At 38.3% G+C, this 22615-nt stretch overlaps 1 protein-coding gene across 1 annotated transcript in view; it reads left to right on the top strand.

The window, feature by feature from the left end:
* LOC126092919 (WD repeat and FYVE domain-containing protein 3) overlaps positions 1-22615 on the top strand; it is a 327125-nt gene that overhangs the window by 221720 nt on the left and 82790 nt on the right. Inside the window, exons 36-41 of the mRNA XM_049908653.1 lie at positions 1089-1253; positions 1364-1644; positions 2976-3096; positions 8948-9125; positions 17203-17369; positions 18434-18672. Of these exons, the coding sequence (XP_049764610.1) occupies positions 1089-1253; positions 1364-1644; positions 2976-3096; positions 8948-9125; positions 17203-17369; positions 18434-18672 (1151 nt within the window). The remainder of the gene's footprint in view (positions 1-1088; positions 1254-1363; positions 1645-2975; positions 3097-8947; positions 9126-17202; positions 17370-18433; positions 18673-22615) is intronic.

Genomic DNA, 22615 nt, shown 5'->3' with positions numbered 1-22615 from the left:
CATAATCACCATTTCTGTCAATGCATTTTTGTAGACACTGTGGCGGTTTTTGTATGCCCATGTCATACCAGCTTGCCGCCATCTCTGCGACTTTGGCGAAGAAGGATGACGCCACTGGCGTGATTGTTGATTGGTCTCAGGTGTAAAGTGGTATGCCCAGATTTTGTCACCCATGACAATTGAGTCCATAAAGTTGTCCTGTTTGGCTGCAAGACGATGAAGAAATGCACTGAAAGCATCAACTCATTGCCGCATGTGGTCCTCAGGCAGCGTACTTGGCACCCATTATGCGCACACCTTCCAGTAGTTCAATGTTTCTGTTAAAATTCTGTGAGTGTTGCTTCGGGAAACGTCAGGAACCAATGTGCAGAGATCATCCAGGATGATCCGCTGATCTTCACACATGCTTTGCTCAACCGTCAACACTGTCTCCTCAGAAATTGATGGTCTCCAGCTCCTTTGTTCGTCATGAGTTTCGGTCCGACCAGCTGCAAACTCTCTACAACACTTACGAACTTTTTGATATGCATGCACAACTCACCATACACTTCCGTCAATTGCCGATGGATTTCAATCAGCGCAGTGCCCTTTGCATTCTAAAACTGAATAACTGCGCACAATTCTCACTTAACGGTAACATCCAACGGGTGCTCCATTCTCAACGGTTGCCAAGCCAAGACCGAGCACCCCAGTGCAGCGTGCGCATGTTTGTACATAGCGCGTGAAGCACTCTTCATAACAGTGTGACCAACTGCCACACAAACAGAGTTCTGTACTTATAAAAAAAATAGGAGACCTTACTTTTGGGATTACCCTCATAATGAAGCAGAGGTTCTCTTATTTTTCTGTTGTAGACAAAAGAAACTTTCAAAATGCTTGCATAATTATATTGAATCTTAATTGGTGAGCATATACGTACTGTATCAGTTCTTGCATAATCACTTGATTAACATGGGAAGGAGGTGAGAGAACGTAAAATTTTAATCCATATCACTTACAACACTTTGTAGTTGAAAATAATGAATAATATTATCAGCGTTCATTATCATGAATATGATTAAAATGTGTTACTTTTCTTTTCATTATAGGTGTTTAAAATAACACTTAATTCACCAAACAACAAAGCTCCAGATTTGACCACTGTAAGGGAACAAGTGTATGAATCAGCTACTCGCCTGTGGCTCAATTATGTGGATATGGAAAGAAAAGCATCTTATAGGGTTCCTTGGGAATTACATAATCAAATACAATCTGTAAGTGTACATTTTTCACTGGTTGTTTCTTCTTGTTACTGATATTAAAAACATTTTCTAAAAATTTGATCGTTTATCAGTATTATTCAGAATTTAATTCCACCTTGCAGAAAATCCAGAAAGTTACTGGTGGCCTGACTCGCTTGGCAAGTCGAACGAAGGTGAAGAAGGAGGAAACGTTGCGTGTAAAACAGTCCCATCTATCTATGGTTGACGTTGCCACGTACACTCTCAACCATGTCAATTTGGTAAGGGAGTTGGTAGAAATACGGGCAAAGATGCATCACCAGACTCAGACTCACACTCAACGATATGTATTCGAGGAGTGGCTGCAGACTGAGACGGAACTGACACGAGAACGGGGCCTTTGGGGTCCAGTCACAAGCAGTCGGTAAGTTGGCATTGTCAGAGAGTTGATGTTAATTGTAAAAGTTTTGTGGAAGATGTGGGTTCAGATTGCTTTTGCAGCCATGCATTTTGTGCAAGACCAATTATGTTGGGGAGTATGTTGAACTAACAGTTGCTTCATCAGTAGAAATCGTATGAATGGTAACCTACAAATTTTTTCTTACATTTGAGGTTTTGTCTTATATATGTATATCATCCTTCAAGAAGCCTGCCCACCTCAGTTTCATGTTCAGTATGGTCATAATTACATCTTTCACTCCAGTCTCCTCCCAGATAAAACCGTTTTTCTATCATTCGTAGTAATTCCCATCACTGAAGTTGATTATGAGCAGTACTCACATTTGGAATGTTTTTCACATTGAAAGACTGTATTCCAGGGCCGTAAGTTATTAAGATCTCAGAAAGATTGTCATCTGCAGAGTGTAACAACTAAAACAAGCTGTGTTTAAGTAATTACTACATATGTATTTTGTCTCATTTTAATTGGTTTCTGTTTGAGTCTACGGGAAAAACAAATGCTGTTGATGAATTCTGGCAGTCATGTGGTGCAGTTGATGTACTGGTCGGGCACCACAAAAGGTTTTTTGGTTGGAGTATACACCATTTTCATTGAACAGCAGTCTATGCTTGAGTGATGACAAATTGTTATGAAGATACCAGAATCAAAACTACTACTATGTATGAGATTCAAGCAGCGATTCATATTTGAAGTGAGTGAAACTTGACACCTTTGATAAAAACTATGAAATCTGTTACATTTATGAAGACGAGGTAATGGATGAACCAGATGGATTAAATTGTGTACTGTAGATTGAGAGAAACAAAGCTGGTGTAAAGATCAAAGCAGGTGTCTACCATAAGTGGCTGAAGAATTGGTGGACAGGGTTGAAGCTGCAGGCTGAGACAGCTTATGTTCACAGTGATGTCTTGTGCAATTTAATTGTAATATCACAGTAAAAGAAACTGTCTCTGATTGTTACCATCAAAGATTAGAAATTTATAGGACATACATATACAGAAACCTGTCCTGCTACGAAAAGTGTCAGTAATGGAGGATTTGAAAAGTATGTGTGGACACATACAATAACCATCACTGTTATTGTTTGTTTGCATGTTTTATTTTTTATTTCATAACTTGTTTTACATCTCAATTTTTTCTTAATTTGATCTTTCAAATGGTAGTAATGTTTCTCATAGTATTCTTTTGTGCTACTTACAGAATTTACTGATCTCAGTACCACAGTGTTGTTTCCCCCCTCAAATTCAAGGAATTATTTACTTACTCTATGTTTTTTATTTTTGTTTTCATTCCAGGTTAGATAAGTGGATGCTAGATATGACTGAGGGGCCATGTAGAATGAGGAAGAAGATGATGAAAAATGAATTGTTTTATATACATTATCCTTACAGACCTGAACTTGAAATTGGAGACAATGTAAGTAAAGTAGTAAATCAAAGCCTTGAATCAAAATTAGTAAGACAGTACTGTGTGTAGTATTTGAAGACAATGAAATGATTGAGCATTTGTAGGTCACACTACCACAAGTGATATAATCAGCAAATGTATGGTAAACATGTATATTAAACTGCTCATATTATTAATGTCTTTCATATTCTCTTTCGTTGAGAGAAGTGTATTGATGAAGCATGAACACTTGCATATGTTGCCATCATGACATTTCCAAAGTATAAAGATGGAAAGAAAAAAAATACAATGTCAGGAATTTTAAGATACATATTAAGATATTAAATTTATGATAATTGTGAATAATGCCAAAATGATATATGTGGATAGTTCCAAAAAAAATTATAAAGTGTTCAGATCATCATGTCACCTGTGTTTACATGAAATCACAGTCTGTTTGAGGCTTCTTTATATCACAGCATTGGTCAACATGACATTTTGTGTGGCCCGGTATATTGAGGCACTGCTTAGTTAGGAGAACACTCATCCATTGTCACACAGCTGATATACAATGCTGACATAATCATTAATGGACACCTAGAGGAGTGGTCCTATCATCTGGGATCTAGTCATAGGACATGTTCTTAATGCAATGGATACAATTGAACATTTCAATGGTCCTTTCACAATTGGACAATGTATTTATGTTCCTCTCAGTCAGTAGTAGGTGGAATGAAGAGCATATACATACTATAGCGTATATAGCAAAGTCTGTGCAAATTGAAGACATTGCCCACTCGTGCCTGACTGTACATGTTTGTGACACGCTTGAGTTCAGAGTGGGTGTACTGTGATCAACTAAGGCACAATGAGGAGGGATGATGCCATCAGATTGGCTCAGATTTGTCTGTAACACTCCATCTGGAGCCCAATATTCCCCTTAGCTTACGGAATTACGCTCGGATCATTTTTGATTGTACTTAACACATGTATATATTGTAGTGTGAGAGTATCTAATTGTGACTCATAGGTAGAGACCTGAAAATGTAGCATATATTTTTGACAAAATTCACATCTAAATGTTTTCTGTTTTTATATCATTAGATGTACATATTAAAAAGATAGTCATGCTACATGCCTGAAATGAGGCTTTAGTGCCCAGAAATTGGCTGCTAGAAAAAAGGGATGACTGGGGAATTATTTGACTGGAATGCTTCCTTTAGCAAAACTTCAACACTCTTCCCGAATTTAAGCTTTCAACAAATGATTGTTTCTGCTGAGTACCAGCAACATTTTCCCATCAGTGAGCACAGTCCTTTGATTTAATGTGTTCCTCGACATTATTTTCCCACACAATTTGATAATTACAAAAGCTGCAGGATATTTATTTGGACCATTTATAGCATTCATGTGCACCCCATATCCCATATCTGACAGAAGTACAAATAGAATCAATGAAGAACTTAGCATAGAAACAGAACCAAAAATAACCAGGACCGTTTTTATTCTGGAATAATCAAAAATAACTCAATTAGCACATTTGGGGGAGACTTTCAGCATGGTCAAAATACATTGACAGGTTATGTTTTCAATTCACTATAGTGTAAAGTGCTGGCACTATAAATTGTCAGTTGGCTTCAAATGTAGACAAACAAGAATTATCAAAATTGGAAGACAGTGAGCAACACACATCACAAAACATTTGGTAATGGCTACTGTGCAATTGCTTGTTGATATTGGCAATGCTGTAAACTACATAGTTCAGGCCCAACCTCTGTGTTTTAGATACACTCACCACCTAAAACTGCCACATGAAAAGGTCCCGCATTGTACCAACTTTTAAACTTATGCATGCAGACTAACATATGCATTTATTTGTTCCAAGATGGTAGGTCCCATGGCTAAGTGCTTTGGTGTACATTGTGCAGTGTGTATCTTACACCAGTGGCGTAGTGTGAGGGGAGACTTTGAGACTTAGTCTCCCCTGTATTCGTGCTTAAAAAAGATGCAATAGTAATTCATAACGAAAATGTGAACAACTTTCTACTAAGAGCATTAAATGTGCAAAGACATCAGGTTTGTAGCCCGTGCCGCCGCACCCTGAGTATTGGTGTATCTGCCTGCTTGAGACTCGACTGCTCTCAGTCTCTGCCTCCCTTCCCTTCCCTTACCTGGCTGTGTGCGCCTGAGCATTCTTGGCTCCCCTCCACTTCCCCTCTTCCACGAAGGCTGGTGCGCTGCACTTGCTAGCGGGTATTGAGATTAGTCTCTGCTGCTTCTATCCTGGCTTTTAACATGGAGGTGAACAGTCGTGCGGTTTGTGTTCATAGTCATTCTTGGGTGATTTTAGTGCATATTTTCGTTGTGTCGCCAATATGAGTGAGCCAGCAACTGTACGCCTTATAGAATTTTTATTAAAACCGCCTTTTTCTACATTAACGTATGAAAAAAGTGCGAATTGAAGTACAAACAACCTACTCCTATACTCAGTGTAGTTTTAAGTGAAGCCAAACAAAAACACACTTTTCAGACAGCCTGGTATGCAAAGTATGCTTGGCTGACTGCGAATGCAGTTAATAACAGATTATATTATTATATATGTCTTCTGTTTGGTGGTGAAAAGGAATGATGCAATGAGGGCATTTGTATAATAAAGAACTTTGACAGGAAAGCACAAAAACATCAGACATCAAAACGTCACCTGCAGAACAAAGAATCATTTCAGTTATTGGGCAAAAGTAGAATTGAGCACGCCCTTAATGAAGCCGCTCGTCTGACAGCAATGAAATACAACGAACAAGTTGCATCCAGCAGGAGGGTATTGGCTCATCTTATTCAGGCAATTGTATTTCGTTGTAAACAAGAACTAGCCTTTCGCGGCCATCGAGAAGACGAATCGTCCAGCAATAAAGGTAACTATCTGGAATTGTTGGATTTTCTAGCATAAGGAGGGCAGTTAATCCGGGACCACCTATCAACCTTTAAATGAATGTCTCCAGATATACAGAATGATGTAATAGAAATGATAACTCTGTCAGTTAATGAGAAAATAAAATCTGAAACTCAGAACTGCAATTTCATTTCGATTCAGGCTGATGAAACATTAGGCGTATCATGTAAGATTCAAATGAGTATAATATTCAGGTACTGTATAGCAGACAAAATTGAGGAAAGATTCGTTGGATTTTACGATGTATCTGGAGATAAAACTGCTGAAGGTTTGTCAAACATTGTTCATGCAGTATTGAAAGAATGGAATGTGGAAGGAAAAGTGGTTAGTCAAACAAATGATGACACTTCAGTAATGGCGGGCAGAGAAAGAGACTACAACAATTGGTGAAGCAGTTCTGTCCCTATGCGCTGTTTCTTCATTGGTACGCACACCAACTGAATGTGCTACTGTTACATGCCTCCTAAATCATATGACAAGTACGCATGTTTGTAAGTGATCTTACTGCATTCCATTCGTTTTTCAGCAAAACATCATAACAAACTGTATTGCTAACGGAGACAGGATTTAAACAGCCACATGCAAGCAACACTCGCTGGAACTTTCGTTCCAGGGCAGTTTCAACATCTAGTCATTTCTCATGGCTATATAGTGTTTTTAGTTATATATTTGATACAGACTCTCAGTGGGACCCAGAATCTTTGAGCTGTGCATTGGGAATGAAACGACGGATGGATGATCCTACATTTGCCTACTTCCTTTGCTTCTACTGAGGGTGCTTTATTTATGTTGATCATCTCTTTAATGTTATTTAGTCAAAATCTGTCAATATAACTGCTTGCCACAATGAAATAAGAACTGTTTTGAGAAACTTACGACAATTAATAATGGAAACATTCGTTGATGAATGCATTAAATGCAGCTTGTGTTTGAATGGCAACTTATCATTCTGTGACAGTCAGAAGACATCTCTCAGGTCACTAACTTACAAGATACTGGATTTGCAAATTGTTCAGATGGAGAGAAGGTTTCAAGACTTTCCCCAAATTCAGTTTGTTGAACTTTTGAAAGAAAAGTGTTTCCCGAGCTATCAAAAAGAATTCCCAAAGTTGAAACTGCTTCAATTATTAGAACAGTACCCTTTTTTCAAACAAGAACAAGTTGAAAATGAACTGTGTAACACATACACTGATGAGAAAAAACACTTATCTCCAAGAATCCTCTTAAAGAACATTGTCAACAATGATTTAGATTCCGTTTATGAAGAAACAACGAAGTTCCTGCATTTGGTTTTGACCCTAGCCGCAACTACAGCAAGCAGTGAATGAAGCACGAGTACTCTTAAACGAGTGAAGAATTATTTAAGGGATTCAATGTCCAACATCCGGCTGTCGTGTTTGAGCATGTTAGCAATAGAAAAGTCACTACTTGGAGAGCTATCCAGTAATCAGATCTTTGTAGACCGAGTTATAGACTTATTCGTGGAAAGTAAAGACAGGCGCATTGCACTTGTGTACAAGAAAATGTAAGTGCTTCTTCTCTTGCTGCTGGAGTTCCACAAATTTGTCATCGTTTCTTGAACAAGTTAGTTATAATTATTATTATTTGTGGCAGTGGTAGTGGTAGTGATAGTAGTAGTAGTAGTAGTAGTAGTAGTAGTAGTATTTGTTGTTGTTTTATTTGATATGTTTTGTTTCATTTGTTTAAATTATTGTTTATTGTACTATTTTGTCTCCCTATAATAACTGCAGAGTCTCCCCAACCTTCCCAACCACGCCACGCCACTGTCTTACACACACAGCCTCAACTGCCCATAATCATTGTGGCATTAGAGCATTGAGCACACTGATATACCATTGCGTTGGCACTCTTCCTTTTCTGGAAAAACATTATTACACTCATTATCTTTCCAAACTGGTTATGTTCTTGATATTTATATTTAGAAAATAAACTTACTTCAAACTATCTCTGATAATATATTTTGTCTGTACACAACTGGGTGTAAAATATCACTTATTAGGTAAATTCGCTTTTTCACATTTTGAGTTGGAATTCACATCTGTATTTGAATTCATGCAAATACGAATTTTTCAAATCTCTGCTTACTGGAGATAAAAGCTTGAAACAAACAGCAACAAAATTTTAGGAACTATTAAAAGTTTCACTGGAATGTTAACTGGTTACCAGCTGACGTAGTGATGGTTATTCACTGACTGGAACATCACATTGCTGTTTCGCTATAACATGCTCTGTTTTATTAATTATAGCTTATGTAAGAAAATCTGTCAGCACTAGTGTGAATATTATGAGCAAAGAAATAAAAAATCTAACAGTAAGAAACATGTCTTCAAATTATTCTCTGCTAACATAGTAATCACATTGAACTGTCAGAATGTTATTGACTTGTTTAGGATTGAGCCTGCTTTGTGTATATGAGATAAAGATCTTCTTTCACCTACTGCATTAGAGGCTGGAACACACAACACTCTTTTTGCTAAAACAGATGTCTCCTCTCTATCTCCAACAGATACTTTTAAGTTTGAAGGGCAGTCGCTGAACTATTGTTATTCTATGCCAAATTTTGACTTTTTGCTCAATGAGGCAGAGATGTTCTGTCACCACTCATATTGTCTAGAGTTAATAAAAGCACTGCCAAATGCCAGCAACCCGGAGGCTAGCACTTTGCAACAAAGTACAATTTACATATGCTGGGCGTGAAAAGTATTGACCAAGGAAGCTGGACCTATACTGACTTAAAGAAATGTACCCTGATATTTATAAATTTGTATTTATAATTGATTTATTGTGCAGATGATCCTTAGTGATTTTTCAGTTTATTTCATTAATTTTTTTTATTTATTTTAATTATTTTTTAAGCATTATGATTTAGTGTTTGTTTCTTGTATTATGTATGTTTCTTGTATTTTATAGAGAGCACTGAAATACAAAGTTGCAACAAGCTGGGACAGTAAAGAGTTTTATCAGAAATACCGCCCCCAGACCTTGTTTGAGCGTGAACGTGACCCCATCATGGAAGCTGCTCTTCCTTCTGAAGAAACTACAACAGACATACAGCTGCCAGAGAATGGTGACGACATCAGAGACTTAGGTAAGTGTGATGCAATTCACATATTTATGCGACTCAACATTATAATTTTGATATAGGAGTTAACACAGTCGTTTGCTCACTCATTGGCCTTGAGTGTAGTCTGAAGTTCAAAGTTCACTCCCCTCATGGATTATGACCACTCAATAGCAAAGCAAATAAGAAGACTTTACAACTATCCATAGCTTAATACATTGTCATTAAATTCCTTAACAAAAAAGACACAAGAATGGCCGAATACTGAATGGTCCAAGAATATTTTGGAATACATACCTTCCAAAAACCAAAATTTCATAAAGGTGCAGAAAGTCATTGGTGGATGAGAAACTGTGTAAAATAAACCTTTTGCCTAACTGCTTCCAGCAAATGCTGAGATGGCTCCCTAGAAAACACGTGGCCAATTTCCTTCCCCATTACAAACTTGTGTTCCGCATCTAATGACATCATTATTGATAGAATGCTGAACCATAACTTTCCCTCCTTCCATTTAGGTTTTTGTCCCAGCCTCACATACAGTTTTAATCTGCTAGGAAGTTTTCAAACAGCATACGTTCCACTGCAGAGTGACAGATTTTTAATTACTTTAAAATTATTTATCATCATTCCTTTGAACTGCATAATTATTATTGTTGTTGACAACATGGTGGATACATGAGCTGTTAACCTGTATGAGTGATATTCCTCCAAAAGCTTGATGGTACGTGTCCAGTAAACTAGATTTTGCACATCAAAACAAAAAACATCTGAATGCCATTCTCCCCCTGCCAAATGATTTTAGAAATTCCAAAGAAATTAGGAATTTTAAGTATTGCTTCTGCTGTATTTGAACACAAGTCTTTCAAAGCTCTGTCAAAATATGACTGCAACAGTCGATCCTCTCGGTCTTCCAAATTGACTCCATTTCTTCTGTCACATTAACAGACTGTTCCTGCCCCTTTTAGAGACCTTCACTGTATTCTTTCTGATGTCTTTGTCATTTCATGAGCTTGCAACTGTCTGCTTCAGATTGCTTTCTCTTAATCCTCTAGATTTGTCATGACTGCACTTCAAGGATGGTACCTCCATGCAGCAACATTTCTAAAAGTAAAGCAGTCACTGGTTGGGTGATAGCTTTCAAGAACTGTTCAGGTTTTGGTAGCTTTGGAATCCCCCCCCCCCTTTTTTTACACTTATTAATCTGTAATCTGATTTAAGAAACACTGCACTTTTGTGGATAAATTTTATGTTTTTCATGTTCCATACTGTGGTTTGTTTACTTTTATGACTTAAGCAATCTACCTTCTTCATAAAATATTACGTTAAGGAAAAACTGTTTGTTCATCACAAACTCATTGTTTCCTGCTTTATACTTTATGGTGCCACTTGTAGCTTGATCTGTTTCATTCAAGAGATTCCCGAGGAATCTATTCCAGTGTCTCACAGGTGTTGGTAACTTGCGTATTTGACTGTGTATTACATCTTCAGATTTATCGTAGGTGGCGGTGAAAGGACATAACAATGAAACTATCATCTTAAAACACTCCAATTTTACAGTTATATGTTATACACTTGTAACAGCCTGTGAATGCTGTGGTGTTGCAACTGCACTGTCCCTTGTTTCTTTCTGACAGATTAACATGTTCAAGATTATTTTCTTTACCATTTTTCTTACCTTTTTACAACTTTTGGTTTGTACACTTCTCTCTCTAGGTACCAAAGATTTTTAAGCTTCTAGACTTAATGTCATTATTTATAAATGAAAACATGCAGTGTAACTGTTGAACAGCACCTTTTTTTTAATCTTTTCAGCATGTTTTATATTACATAAGTTTTTGGCTGATGATTCCCTTATAATCCAATAAGTAGTTAACAAGACAAGTAAATCCAGTAGAAGATTTAAAAATTTGAGTTTTCATTCATAACTATAATTTTAAGCAGTATTTTACAGATCTTTTCCATTTAAAAATGATTTATTGAACTGAAAATATGCTGCTATATTGATGATAATAATAGCGGAGAAACCCGTCGTTGCCTTGGTATTTGTTTATAGCTGGGCATCCACGCCTTTACCATATAGCCTCTGGCCTTGTGCATAGTGTTTATGATATCATTATCTCCTGAACTGCATGTCTTACCCTGTACCCTGTACAATGATACAATTTGTTTGATAGTACATTCAGTAGCATATGTAGATACTGTGTGCAAAATTTATTGCAAATACAGTTAGTAGCAAAGAAGTAATGAATTTACATGTCATGCATGATATGGCAGTTTTTCATGCTAGTAGTAAAGAAGTAATAAATCTAGTAATAAAGAAGTAATAAATTATAACACCATGTCACTTGCGGACCTTTTACTGCAAGAACAACAGAAAAATACTAGGTGATAAATGTTTTTCCTCTCACCGTTTTGTTGGGGTTGTCCGTGAGAAAAAATTTCATAGGGTTTTAAATTATATGTAAAGTTTGTTGCAAGTTGCTCAGTGCTCTCATTCTCAAATACTGGCTGAGTAAATCCTGGGAATTCACAAACTGCATGCTATGTTACTGTTTCATTCCACCCCTTTGATAGGTAACAGTGATTGTCACCTTGTCATATTTCCACACTCACAGGAGAATTGGTGATTGAAGTATTGTGAGACACACTGCAATGAAAAACGAATTTGTTTTTAATGTATTCCACCCCAAATCCTGTATCATGTCCGTAACACTCTCTCCCCTATTTCTCAATAATACAAAACTTGCTGCCCTTCTTTGAATGTACTCCATTAACCCTATCTGGTAAGGAACCACGCTGCGCAACAGTACTCCAAAAGGGGACAGACAAGTGTGGTGTAGGCAGTCTCTTTAGAAGATCTGTTGCATCTTCTAAGTATTCTACCAATAAAACACAGTCTTTGGTTTGTCTTCCCCACAACATTTTGTATGTGTTATTTCCAATTTAGGTTGTTTGTAATTGTAATTCCTAGGTATTTAGTTGAATTTAAAGCATTTAGATTTGACTGATTTATTGCGTAACTGAAGTTTAATGGATTCCAAAGCACTCATGTGGAGGACCTCACACTTTTCATTATTTAGGGTCAGTTGCCAATTTTTGCACCATACAGATATCTTATCTAAATAGTTTGCAATTGGTTTTAATCTTCTGATGACTTTACTAGACAGTAAATGACAGCATTATCTGCAAACAACCTAAGACGGCTGTTCAGGTTGTCTCCTAAATCACATATATAGATAAGGAACAGCAAAGGGTCTTTAAAACTACCTTGGGGCATGCCAGAAATCACTTCTGTATTGCTCAATGACTATCTGTGAATAAAATTTTGCTAAAAATCCATCAATTACTATGAACTGTGACCTTTTTAATAAGAATGCAATCTGATTATAAGCTGCTTGTGAGGTATGGTGTCAAAAGATTTCTGGAAATCTAGAAATATGGAATCAATTTGAAATCCCTTGTCAATAGCACTGAACATTTCGTGTGAGTAGAGAGCTAGTTGTGTTTAACAAGAATGTTGTTTTCTTAACCCCGTGTTGACTGTATGTCAATAGACCGTTATCTCCGACGTAATTCATAATGTTGGAACACAATATATGTTCCAAAATCCTTCTGCATATCATTGTTAATGATGTGGGCCTGTAATCTAGTGGATTACTCCACATGCCTTGTTGGAATATCGATGTGACCTGTGCAACTTTCCAGTCTTTGGGTACGGATCTTACGTTGAGCGAATGGTTGTATATGATTGTTAAGTATGGCGCTATTGTATCAGCATACTCTGAAAGGAACTTAATTGGTATACAGTCTGGACTGGAAGACTTGGTTTCATTAAGTGGTTTAAGGTACTTTACCACTCTGAGGATATCTACTTCCAAGTTACTCATGTTGGCAGCTGTTCTTGATTCGAATTTTTGAATATTTACTTTGTCCTATTTGGTGAAGGAATTTCAGAGGGCTGTGTTTAGTGACTTTTAACAGTGCTGCCATCAATAGTATTTCCATTGCTGTTGTGCAAGAAAAGCATTGATAATGTCTTGCTACTAGCATACTTTACATATGACCAGAATCTCTTTGGATTTTCTGTCAGGTTTCAAAACAAAGTTGTATTGTGAAAACTATTATAAGCATCTTGCATTGAAGTCTGTGTCAAATTTCCAGCTTCTGTAAAAGTCCCCCAATCTTGGAGATTTTCCTTTTGTTTAAATTTGGCATGCTTTTTTCATTGTTTCTGCGACAGTGTTCTGACCCGATTTGTGTACCATATGGGTCAGCTCCATCTTTTGTTAATTTATTTGGTATAAATCTCTCAATTGCAGTCGATACTACTACTTTGAATTCAAGCCACATCTGGTCTACACTTACATTGTTAATTTGGAAGGAGTGGAGATTCTCTCTCAGGAACGCATCAAGTGAATTTTTATCTGCTTTTTTTAAAAGATATATTTTTCATTTATTTTTGGTGGATTTGGGAGTTACAGTATGCAGTCTCACTACGATAATCTTGTGTTCACTAATCCGTGTATCCATTTTGATGCTCGTTATTAACTCAATATTATTGGTTGCTAAGAAGTTGTGTGTGTTTTCACATCTGTTTCTATTAGTGTGTGACCATCAACTAGTTGCTTGAAATAATTTTCAGAGAATGTATTTAGCACAATTTCGGATGATGTATTAGGTTTATCTCCAGATATAAACATGTTTTTTTTCACCAACATATCGAGGGTAAAACTAAATCACCACCAGAGAACGGTCGACCCGACAGGAGACCCTAGTCACACGACATTATTATTATTATTATTATTATTATTATTATTATTACTATTATTATTATTACTATTACTACTACCACCAGCTATAATTGTACGAGTTGGGTATGTGTTTGAAATTAGACTCAAGTTTTCTATGAACTTCTTGGCAACTGTGTCATCTGAGTTGCAAGGCCACTAAAGGATCCAATTATTATTTTATTCTGGTTGCCAAGAATGGCCTCTACCCATACTAGGTTGTGGAAACTATCTACTTCAGTTTTGCCATGAAATAAACTACTGCTAGCAGCAACAAACACGCCATCACCATCTGTATTTAGCCTATCTTTTCTGAACACCATTAGGTCCTTCGCAAAAATTCCAGCTGAACTTATTTCTGACTTTAACCAGCTTTCTGTACCTATAACAATTTGAGCTTCAGTGCTTTCTGTTAGTGCTTGGAGCTCTAGTTCTTTTCGAACAAAGCTATGAGAATTTACATCTCTGATACTGATTGTTTCTAGGACTACTTTTATGTGTTTTACCTGGACCCTTTTAGACTGATGCCTTTTTTGTAGTTTCCTGAGACCCTCTACCCAAAAGAAATACCCAGTCCACACCATCCAGCTCCAGCTACCAGTGTAGCTGCCTCCTATGTGTAATGGACTCCTGACCTTTTTAGCAGAACCCGAAACGCACCACCCTATGGTGCAAATTGGGGAATCTCCAGTCTACACAATCAGAGAACTATCTGATCCTCTGTTTCAGACCCTCTACTCAGATATATATCAGAGGGCTGCAATCACTCCTGTCGACTATGATGCAAATGGTGAGCTCTGCTTTCATCTTGCAAGCAAGAATGGCATCCCTTACCACTTCTGGTAGTCGCTCGAAACCAGTCTTTCTTCTGATCCAAAGTGACAAACATCATTGGTACTGATGTGAGCCATCAGCTCCAGTTGGCAGCACCCTTTCCTCGTGGCATCCGGAAGGACTCATTTGACATCTGGAATGACTCCACCTGGTATGCACACAGAGTGCACTCTAGCTTTCTTGGTCTCCTTGCCTGCCAATCCCCAAGGAGCCCGCATAACGCACCTCTTGCAGGCTGAGAGGTTCCTCTGAAACAGGACAAGCAACTGCATCTGGCAGAGGGACATCATCAGACCAGATAGCACCTGGAACCTGTTTGTCAGAATAACCAGGAAGGCCTTACATTTGTCCTCACCTCACCTCCCCTCCCTGGGGAAGTCTTTCGCAGCCTGCCACGTTCTTAGGCGACCTTCCAGTTGGCCATGAGTGAGGGGTCAACCTCAGTAACTGGGCTGGCCACCAGTGCGGACAGATTGCCAGACATGTGGGTCATGCTGGACATCCATTGGATCCCCACGGCTAGTCCACAACAATGATTCCCACTGCAGCCCCAATCCATGTAACTGAAGGCAAAACAGCCTGGAGCTGACAACAAAGTGTGACCAAATCAGCTCACATCCGCACACAGCAATCATAGCACCTAACCACAATAAAGACAGTGGAAAACTACACTATGCAGACAAACAAATGACTATCAACACACACCGTGGAACTCTACTGTATACTCTGACAAAAATGTGAGAAATGTGTCTAGCAAATTAGTTTAACAAGCAGAGATTCAAAAACAAAACTACCCAAGCACACAGGTGAGACTAAATTATTCGCTCCTTGTTAGGAACTTGTAAAATGTCACAAAATCAGTTACTTCCCCTTTTGCTGCTGCTGCTTGGGCAGTAGCTGCTGTCTGACTTCGCCCTGTAACATGTCTGACTTTATGTGCAGTGCAGCCACTCGTGCACTGTTCGTACCCTGTGAATCCTGTATCACTACCGAATCATAAGACTAACTTGGGTAAGTGTAGGTTTGCCATCACTAAAGAAAGTAACAAAGTTTTGATAAAAGTCGTATATATCCTTCGTGTGTGTTGGCTTGTACGAAACCCTCTTACAAACTTTTACAAACACCACCACTTCTGTACTGTGCGACTCAGAATGCACTGTGATGGTGGCTGTGTGGTCATGCCTCGCTGTGTGGTGCTTATGCCACTGATGCAGCCTTCCATCTGGTTCATAGTTGCAATAAATCTTGTCAAAATAAGGATAATCCCAACTGTACTGTCACAAGTATAATGCTCTTTCTGCCACATGTGTCTTCCCTGCACAATGCCAGGATCTTTTCCAAAGGAATGATAAGGAACTGCCCAGTCATGCCCCACTAACACAATTCAAATTAGTAGTAATTGTAACCAGTAATTTATCATCAATCGTTGCTTGGTCACAAATGAAAAGTAAGCAGCAGGAGTGAGCATAGTACCTGACTTACCATGATTGGTGGCATCTGTGTTGTTGCACAGAGTAAGCTTTGCTAAGTGAACTACATTCATTTGTGCCTCTGTCATCAGCACAGTCCAAAGCAGACTTTTCACTCACTATTATAAAATTTCACAACCTACATGCAAGTGACTGCACACATTCTGGCTCTATTTGAGCAAAATGCAAAGCTTATTTGTGAGATTTGGGCTAGCGACACTGATGCCCATCTGTCCCTTTCATAGCCAGAAGTCAAAGTCCCTAACAGTGGTGTACCTGCCTCCCTTTCCTCTTGCTGCACCACTGTGTCAGCCACCATCTGTTCCATAAAGCTGAACGTACTTCAGTTTAACTCTGTAGCAGTTGAATTACAGTATTTTGATTTTTATCTAATTTTTGCCACTGCATTCTGCCTCACCTTAATTGTTTATTGAAAGAACATTTTTTTTCTTTGCTGGAGGGCACTAGTAGGACCAGTCCATCTTTCACAATGCGAAGCGGTACCACTTATGGATACTGCATTTTTTTTTGCACCTCTACTGTGGCTGTCTTCCTCCACCTCCTGGCTCATGCAAGTCACTGCGACACCATGCTGACACCCAACTCAGTTCACTCTGGAACCGTTCCCTTCTGCCGCTCCGTGATCCGTGCCAGCTTGCCCCATTCCAGCTATCGATCTGAATTCTGATTTCTCTCTCTTAATTAAACCCGCTACTACTTTTGTTTCGTTGCTCACACAGCAACCATGTTTGTTTCTACAATAACTGATTACTCTTACTGACAGATGCTACATATTAAGCCACACTAAGGTGGAACGTGTTCATTTGTGCTCATCACATTGACATGTTTCACTTGTGGCAGTTCAAGATATCACTTTTTTTATTATGAAAGAAGCAGTAATGAAAGATTCCATTATTACTATTATCAGTAGTTTAATGCCTCGGGTCCTTAACCTGAGTACTGTTTTTTGTGAGATTAGTGTACCTATATCCAGCGCATTATTTATTTGTCTAGGTCTGCACCATGTGCCATGTGCATTGGAAAGGCATGGTGTGCATCGTTCTATATCAGAACCTGAAGATGCTGGAGACGATGATGCAACAGACACAACAGGAAGTGAAGATCAGGATTCTGCTCCAGATAACCATACACTTCCTCGTTTACTGGAAGAACAAGAAAAGGTAATGTGCTGTTATAATATGCACATCCATGTTGTGTGAGAAATACACCTGTGTGTGCCTGTTGTGCTAAATATTGTATATTTCATTCTTTAAATTATTAAAATTTGATCATGTAAAGTTTTCATCAAAGGGTGAGAGAATTAAATAGGCAAAGAAAAGAAGAAGGAAGAAGAAGAAAAAGAAAATTAAGTGAGGCGCAACTACAGTTTTGTTAGTTTCAATGTTTCGGTTTTTGTTTCGCCTTTAAAAGCAAATCTCTATTTTGTTTTTTATTGAATGATGCACTTAAAAATTTAATTGATTTGCATTATTCTTGAAATAAGGGGACAATACTTGCACTTAATTCTCTAACAGAAGTCCGTTCCTTCCTCTCGGGTGCCCAATATCCAGCCAGTGCCAGATTATTACAATGGGGCCACCACTCAAAAAGGTATTTTAACACCCCTGCCAGAACCCTTCCCTGCACCCTCTCCCCCATGGAGGAATCCACATGTACCCCTTCTTTCTGCATCTAGTGTTCATCCTATGGTCAGATGTGACATTGTTTTTTAAAGTATTTGCACATCATGTGTCATAGGCAGAATGTGGAGGCCCACTTGGTGTTCACCTACATGGGCTGGCAGGTACACCAGCACTTGTCATTAATCTGTGAGGCAGATTTGGTTGCACCTCCTCATATCCTAGAAGCAGGCACTTTAAAGCACTTGGATATCTGTATGGGCTAACTGACGTCTGTTATTATGCAGTTATTTAAAACTGTTATGAAATCAGGGATTAAATTGTCCTGTTAAAAGAGGAAACTTGATTACCCTATGCCCAGTCCAATATTTATGCAATGAATTTGAAGCTTTTTGTTTAGTCAGTATCTATTTGTTTCATCAGGCACTCATTCTGGTGGAAAGTTCATTTAGAATTAATGTAGCATCTTCAGTTAATACCTCTCATTTTCCATTATATCTACATGCATTGTAAAAAGGTTTATTTTTTTCCATTTTACTTATTGATCTTGCTTTTAATCATAAGGTTGATTCACAGGTACTAAAAGACTAATTACTTTTTTGCAGATCAGTTACATGTTTAGATGTGCACGTATTCAAGGCCTGGACACAACTGAAGGGGTTCTGTTGTTTGGTAAAGAACACTTTTATGTAATAGATGGCTTCACTGTTGATAGATCACGTGATATACGTGATATAGAATTACTACCTGAACATGACCACGATCCAATTCTTCCGAGTCCTGGGAGTCCGAGACGCTCACGAGCTATGAGACAGTGTTCAAAATTTGCTTATGAAGATATAAGGTGAGAAGTATTGTTATTTGTAATGCTTCTAGAGACTACATGTTGTTTACCTCTGTATTAACACTTGCTAACTATCTATGGGGGTGCATCTGATGGCATCTCCTTATTGTGCATGAGTTATACAGGTTCTTGTATAGTCCAAAGTCACAAGATTTCCCCTGGTTGCCTGCTGTACCATAGAAATGGCCTTGATAAATTCTGCATGGCTCACAGATCCATTCAGTATCCACTTGAAGTAAAATCCCGTAGCTCTTGGTGTAAACCACATTTGAGTCGTCACTACCCAGAGTCAGTTTTCGTCCTGGGTTCTAAAAGGCCTGGACCAGTGGTTTACAACATTTCTGAGACCATTACCCCTGAGCCCAAATAAAATTTTAGGTTCCCCTCCCTGCCATCATCAGCATCAGTGCCTAACTTTTCATGAGATATTGGAGTATATGTGATGTTTAGGTTTCAATTTTACGTTCATAGATGTATTATGCAAAGTACATGTGCTGCGGGTGGACAATATGCAGATGATCATCATTCCTTTGTTTCACAAGTTGTAACATCCAACTCACTGTGTCACACATTAATGCTAGCATTTGAAAAATAAATATAGTATTGGTAATAATCAAACATGGAAAATCCAGGATGGAATGTAACAATACCAGAGAAGGAAAGTTGCTACTCACCATATAGCGGAGATGCTGAGTCGCGATTGGCACAATAAAAAGATTCACACAATTAAAGCTTTCGGCCATTAAGGCCTTTGTCAGCAGGTCAGCAGTATATACACACACACACATACACACACACACACACACACACACACACACACACACACAGCTGCAGTCTCAGAGAGGCAGTGTGGTTTAGCTATCTGAGACTGCATATATATATGTGTGTGTGTGTGTGTGTGTGTGTGTGTGTGTGTGTGCGTGTACTGCTGACAAAGGCCTTAATGGCCGAAAGCTTTAATTGTGTGAATCTTTTTATTGTGCCTATCACGACTCAGCATCTTCGCTATATGGTGAGTAGCAACTTTCTTCTGTGGTATAGTATTGGTAACTTATTTAGTCAGTAATACAGTCTTACAGAATAGTGATAATAGTAATGATTTTTAAAAATAATTTAGTCTTGTGACCGAAAGACTGTTCAAGCCTTTTGTTTTTGCTCCTCAGAAGATTACATTTTACCCCTCAGGAGGATAATTACCCTCATGTTCAGAACCATTGGCCTAGACTAAAGTTCATTCTTAAATAAACGAGGAAAAGTACAAAATATTAAATTTTAATGTACTTTTTACAACTACTTTTGCCAGCACTGCAATTGTGTGTATGTTGTAACGGGATCAATTTCTAACGGTATATGGTTTGTGAAATTTATCTCATTACTAAATGGCTACAATTAAGTTGTGGGCTTTGATATGGCAGCCATTTGAGTTATGATAATGCCCGCATATAATATTGTTCAGTGCTTGTTGTTGTTGTTTGAAGTGGCTGCTTTCACAGATAGTCTGCTTCTAATGGTAGTGAATTTTAGTGAGTGCAAAGTATTGTTTGGATACACAAGCTACTCATTCATCTAACCAATTTGCTGGAATATGACTTGTTGAGCCAAGTCATCAAGACCAGGATTCCCATAACTCTGGACAAGTTTTATCTTAAATTTGATGTATGGCGGAATAGTACTTCCATAAGGATTAGTTCTGATGTGTATATCGGAGCTCTTTTGTGCTATGAACCACATGTGGATTCAGGTGCCTGTCTCCATTAGTCTTGAAAAGATTTTCAGCGTATTTGGAATGTTTGTCACAGCAGATGCAGCATGCATAAGTACCTGTAGGTGTAAAAAACTTTGGAATGGAATGGGGCGGGGTGCTATCACAGTGGAGACATTATTGGTTGGTTTAATATAGACAGTGATTTTTATTAAGGAATAAATATTGAAGTCAGTATTCAAGAAGGGAGTTCCGCCAAGTGCAAGTGAACAAGTTGAAGAGAGGATATTGAGATTCTGGAGGAATGAAGAGGAAGCATTGGAGATCAAGCTAGAATTTTTTGGATCACTATAGCAAGACTTCTGGATGCAAGTGTTGAACAGCTGGAAGTGATTTTCTCCCAGGTTAATTGTAAAAGTCTTGGAACTTTTGTGTACAGTGAGATGATTAGGTCAGGATCTATACAAGACTGTGAATGACAGCTCTTTCAGTGGTCAAGTGAATGGTACAAAAAAATTAAAATGTAAGCAACAAAGCTGGAGCAAGATTGAAGGTGATGAATTTATGGATGGTTTGCTGGGGGTTATTTTGTGGGAGTGGAGGAGAGTCTCATTTGGATGGCTGTATGAAACACGTGAGACAATTTTTGAACTTCTCTTTAGCTTAGCTCTGATAAGTTAGCATGAAGGAAAGTGAATCTTCTGTAAGTTAAAATTTAAACTGTATGAGGAGCCAAAGGAGAGATCTTTGGAGAGGACTGAGACATTTGCATGTTTTTGGAGGATAGGGTGCCAAAACTGATTATAGTTTTATGTTCTTTGTTTTGTGCAGAGTGAGAGTTAACATCACGTGATTGAAAGTAGTGTGGGTTAGATGAATTTTTATTCAAAAACTGGTACCATGTGAATCTTAAATCATTAGGTTTACTACTAGTTACGTGAATTGTATTTAGGACCAATATGTTAAGCCTGTGTACTATTTAGACTTGAGCTCACTGTCTACCTTCTAACAAGTGAACCAACAGCATGATCACTGTGGCCCTGTCAATACCAACCTATAATGATTGTACAAGTGCACAACCTAGAATAACTTTGACATGACTGCATCTAATGGTCGATGGTGTGTTGCTGCCTTTTGGTCCAAACAATTAAGCATTGATGTGGCTTTGTGTAATAATCAGCATAATTTTATAGAATTAGGCAAGTGTTTCCAAATATATTAAATCAGAATTATTGCTAATGAAATGAGGTGTAGTATCCCAAAGGATATTGAAGTAGTTTAATTGGTTGGTTTAAATTCAACTTGTTATTTCACTTGCAGGTAAAGAATCAGACAAATCGAGTATGAAAAGGTGGCCATATGTTTCTAAATAAATCTGCAGCAGATAAATGATTCAGTGTGTCGTGCAGAGCACCAAATGAGAAGTTCCAAATACTAATGAATGTCAGAGTTTTGTAGCACATGTAACAATTTCAACATTTTGCAAGGTTCTCAAAGTTCCACTGAAATGCGTTTAAAAAGACCTCTGCTGTTCCAACAACAAAGATCAGAAGCCCATCTTCACTTCTGCAACCAAAGCAACAAAAAGACAACAAGGCTCTTCTGCTTGCCTACTCCAGAGCTTGGTCACATGACCACCTACTGCAGTCATGTCTGTTACTTTCCTTGGCCCACCTTATCAGAAATATAAGGAGCGTTAAAAACAATCCAGAGGCATAATTACAGAAACCAATACCTATATGTTAGAAGTATTGACCCTGCCTGTCGAGACACTTGTCCCACTGTGACACAAGGCGGTGAATGACTGTCTCATAAAATTCCTGGGGCTGCGATGTTAACCAGTTCTGCACATACAGCTGGATGTCGTCATCAGAGGTGAATCGTTTGCCCCTCAGAGCCTTTTTAAGGGGATCAAAAATGGCGTAATCACAGAGAGAGAGTCCGGATTGTATGGAGGGTGACTGAGAACCTCCCATTTGAATTTCTGCTGGAGTGCTGCGACTGTGTTGGCTGTATGAGGCTTTGCATTGTCGTGGAGCAGAATGATCCCACAGATGAGATTGCCTGGTTGTTTTGATTTGAACACTTGGCAAAGGGTGGTCAAGGTTTGCGAGTAATGTTTGGTATTCACTGTTTTCCTTCGCTGCAGGAGGTGAATCGGTAGGGGACCATCTTGGTCCCCTTAAAAACGCTCTGAGGGACAAACAATTCACCTCTGATGACAACGTCCAGCTGTACATG

Source organism: Schistocerca cancellata, chromosome 1 (genome assembly GCF_023864275.1).
Source record: "Schistocerca cancellata isolate TAMUIC-IGC-003103 chromosome 1, iqSchCanc2.1, whole genome shotgun sequence".
In the NCBI taxonomy this organism is placed as follows: domain Eukaryota; kingdom Metazoa; phylum Arthropoda; class Insecta; order Orthoptera; family Acrididae; genus Schistocerca; species Schistocerca cancellata.
This window is presented reverse-complemented; position numbering and strand designations above follow the sequence as displayed.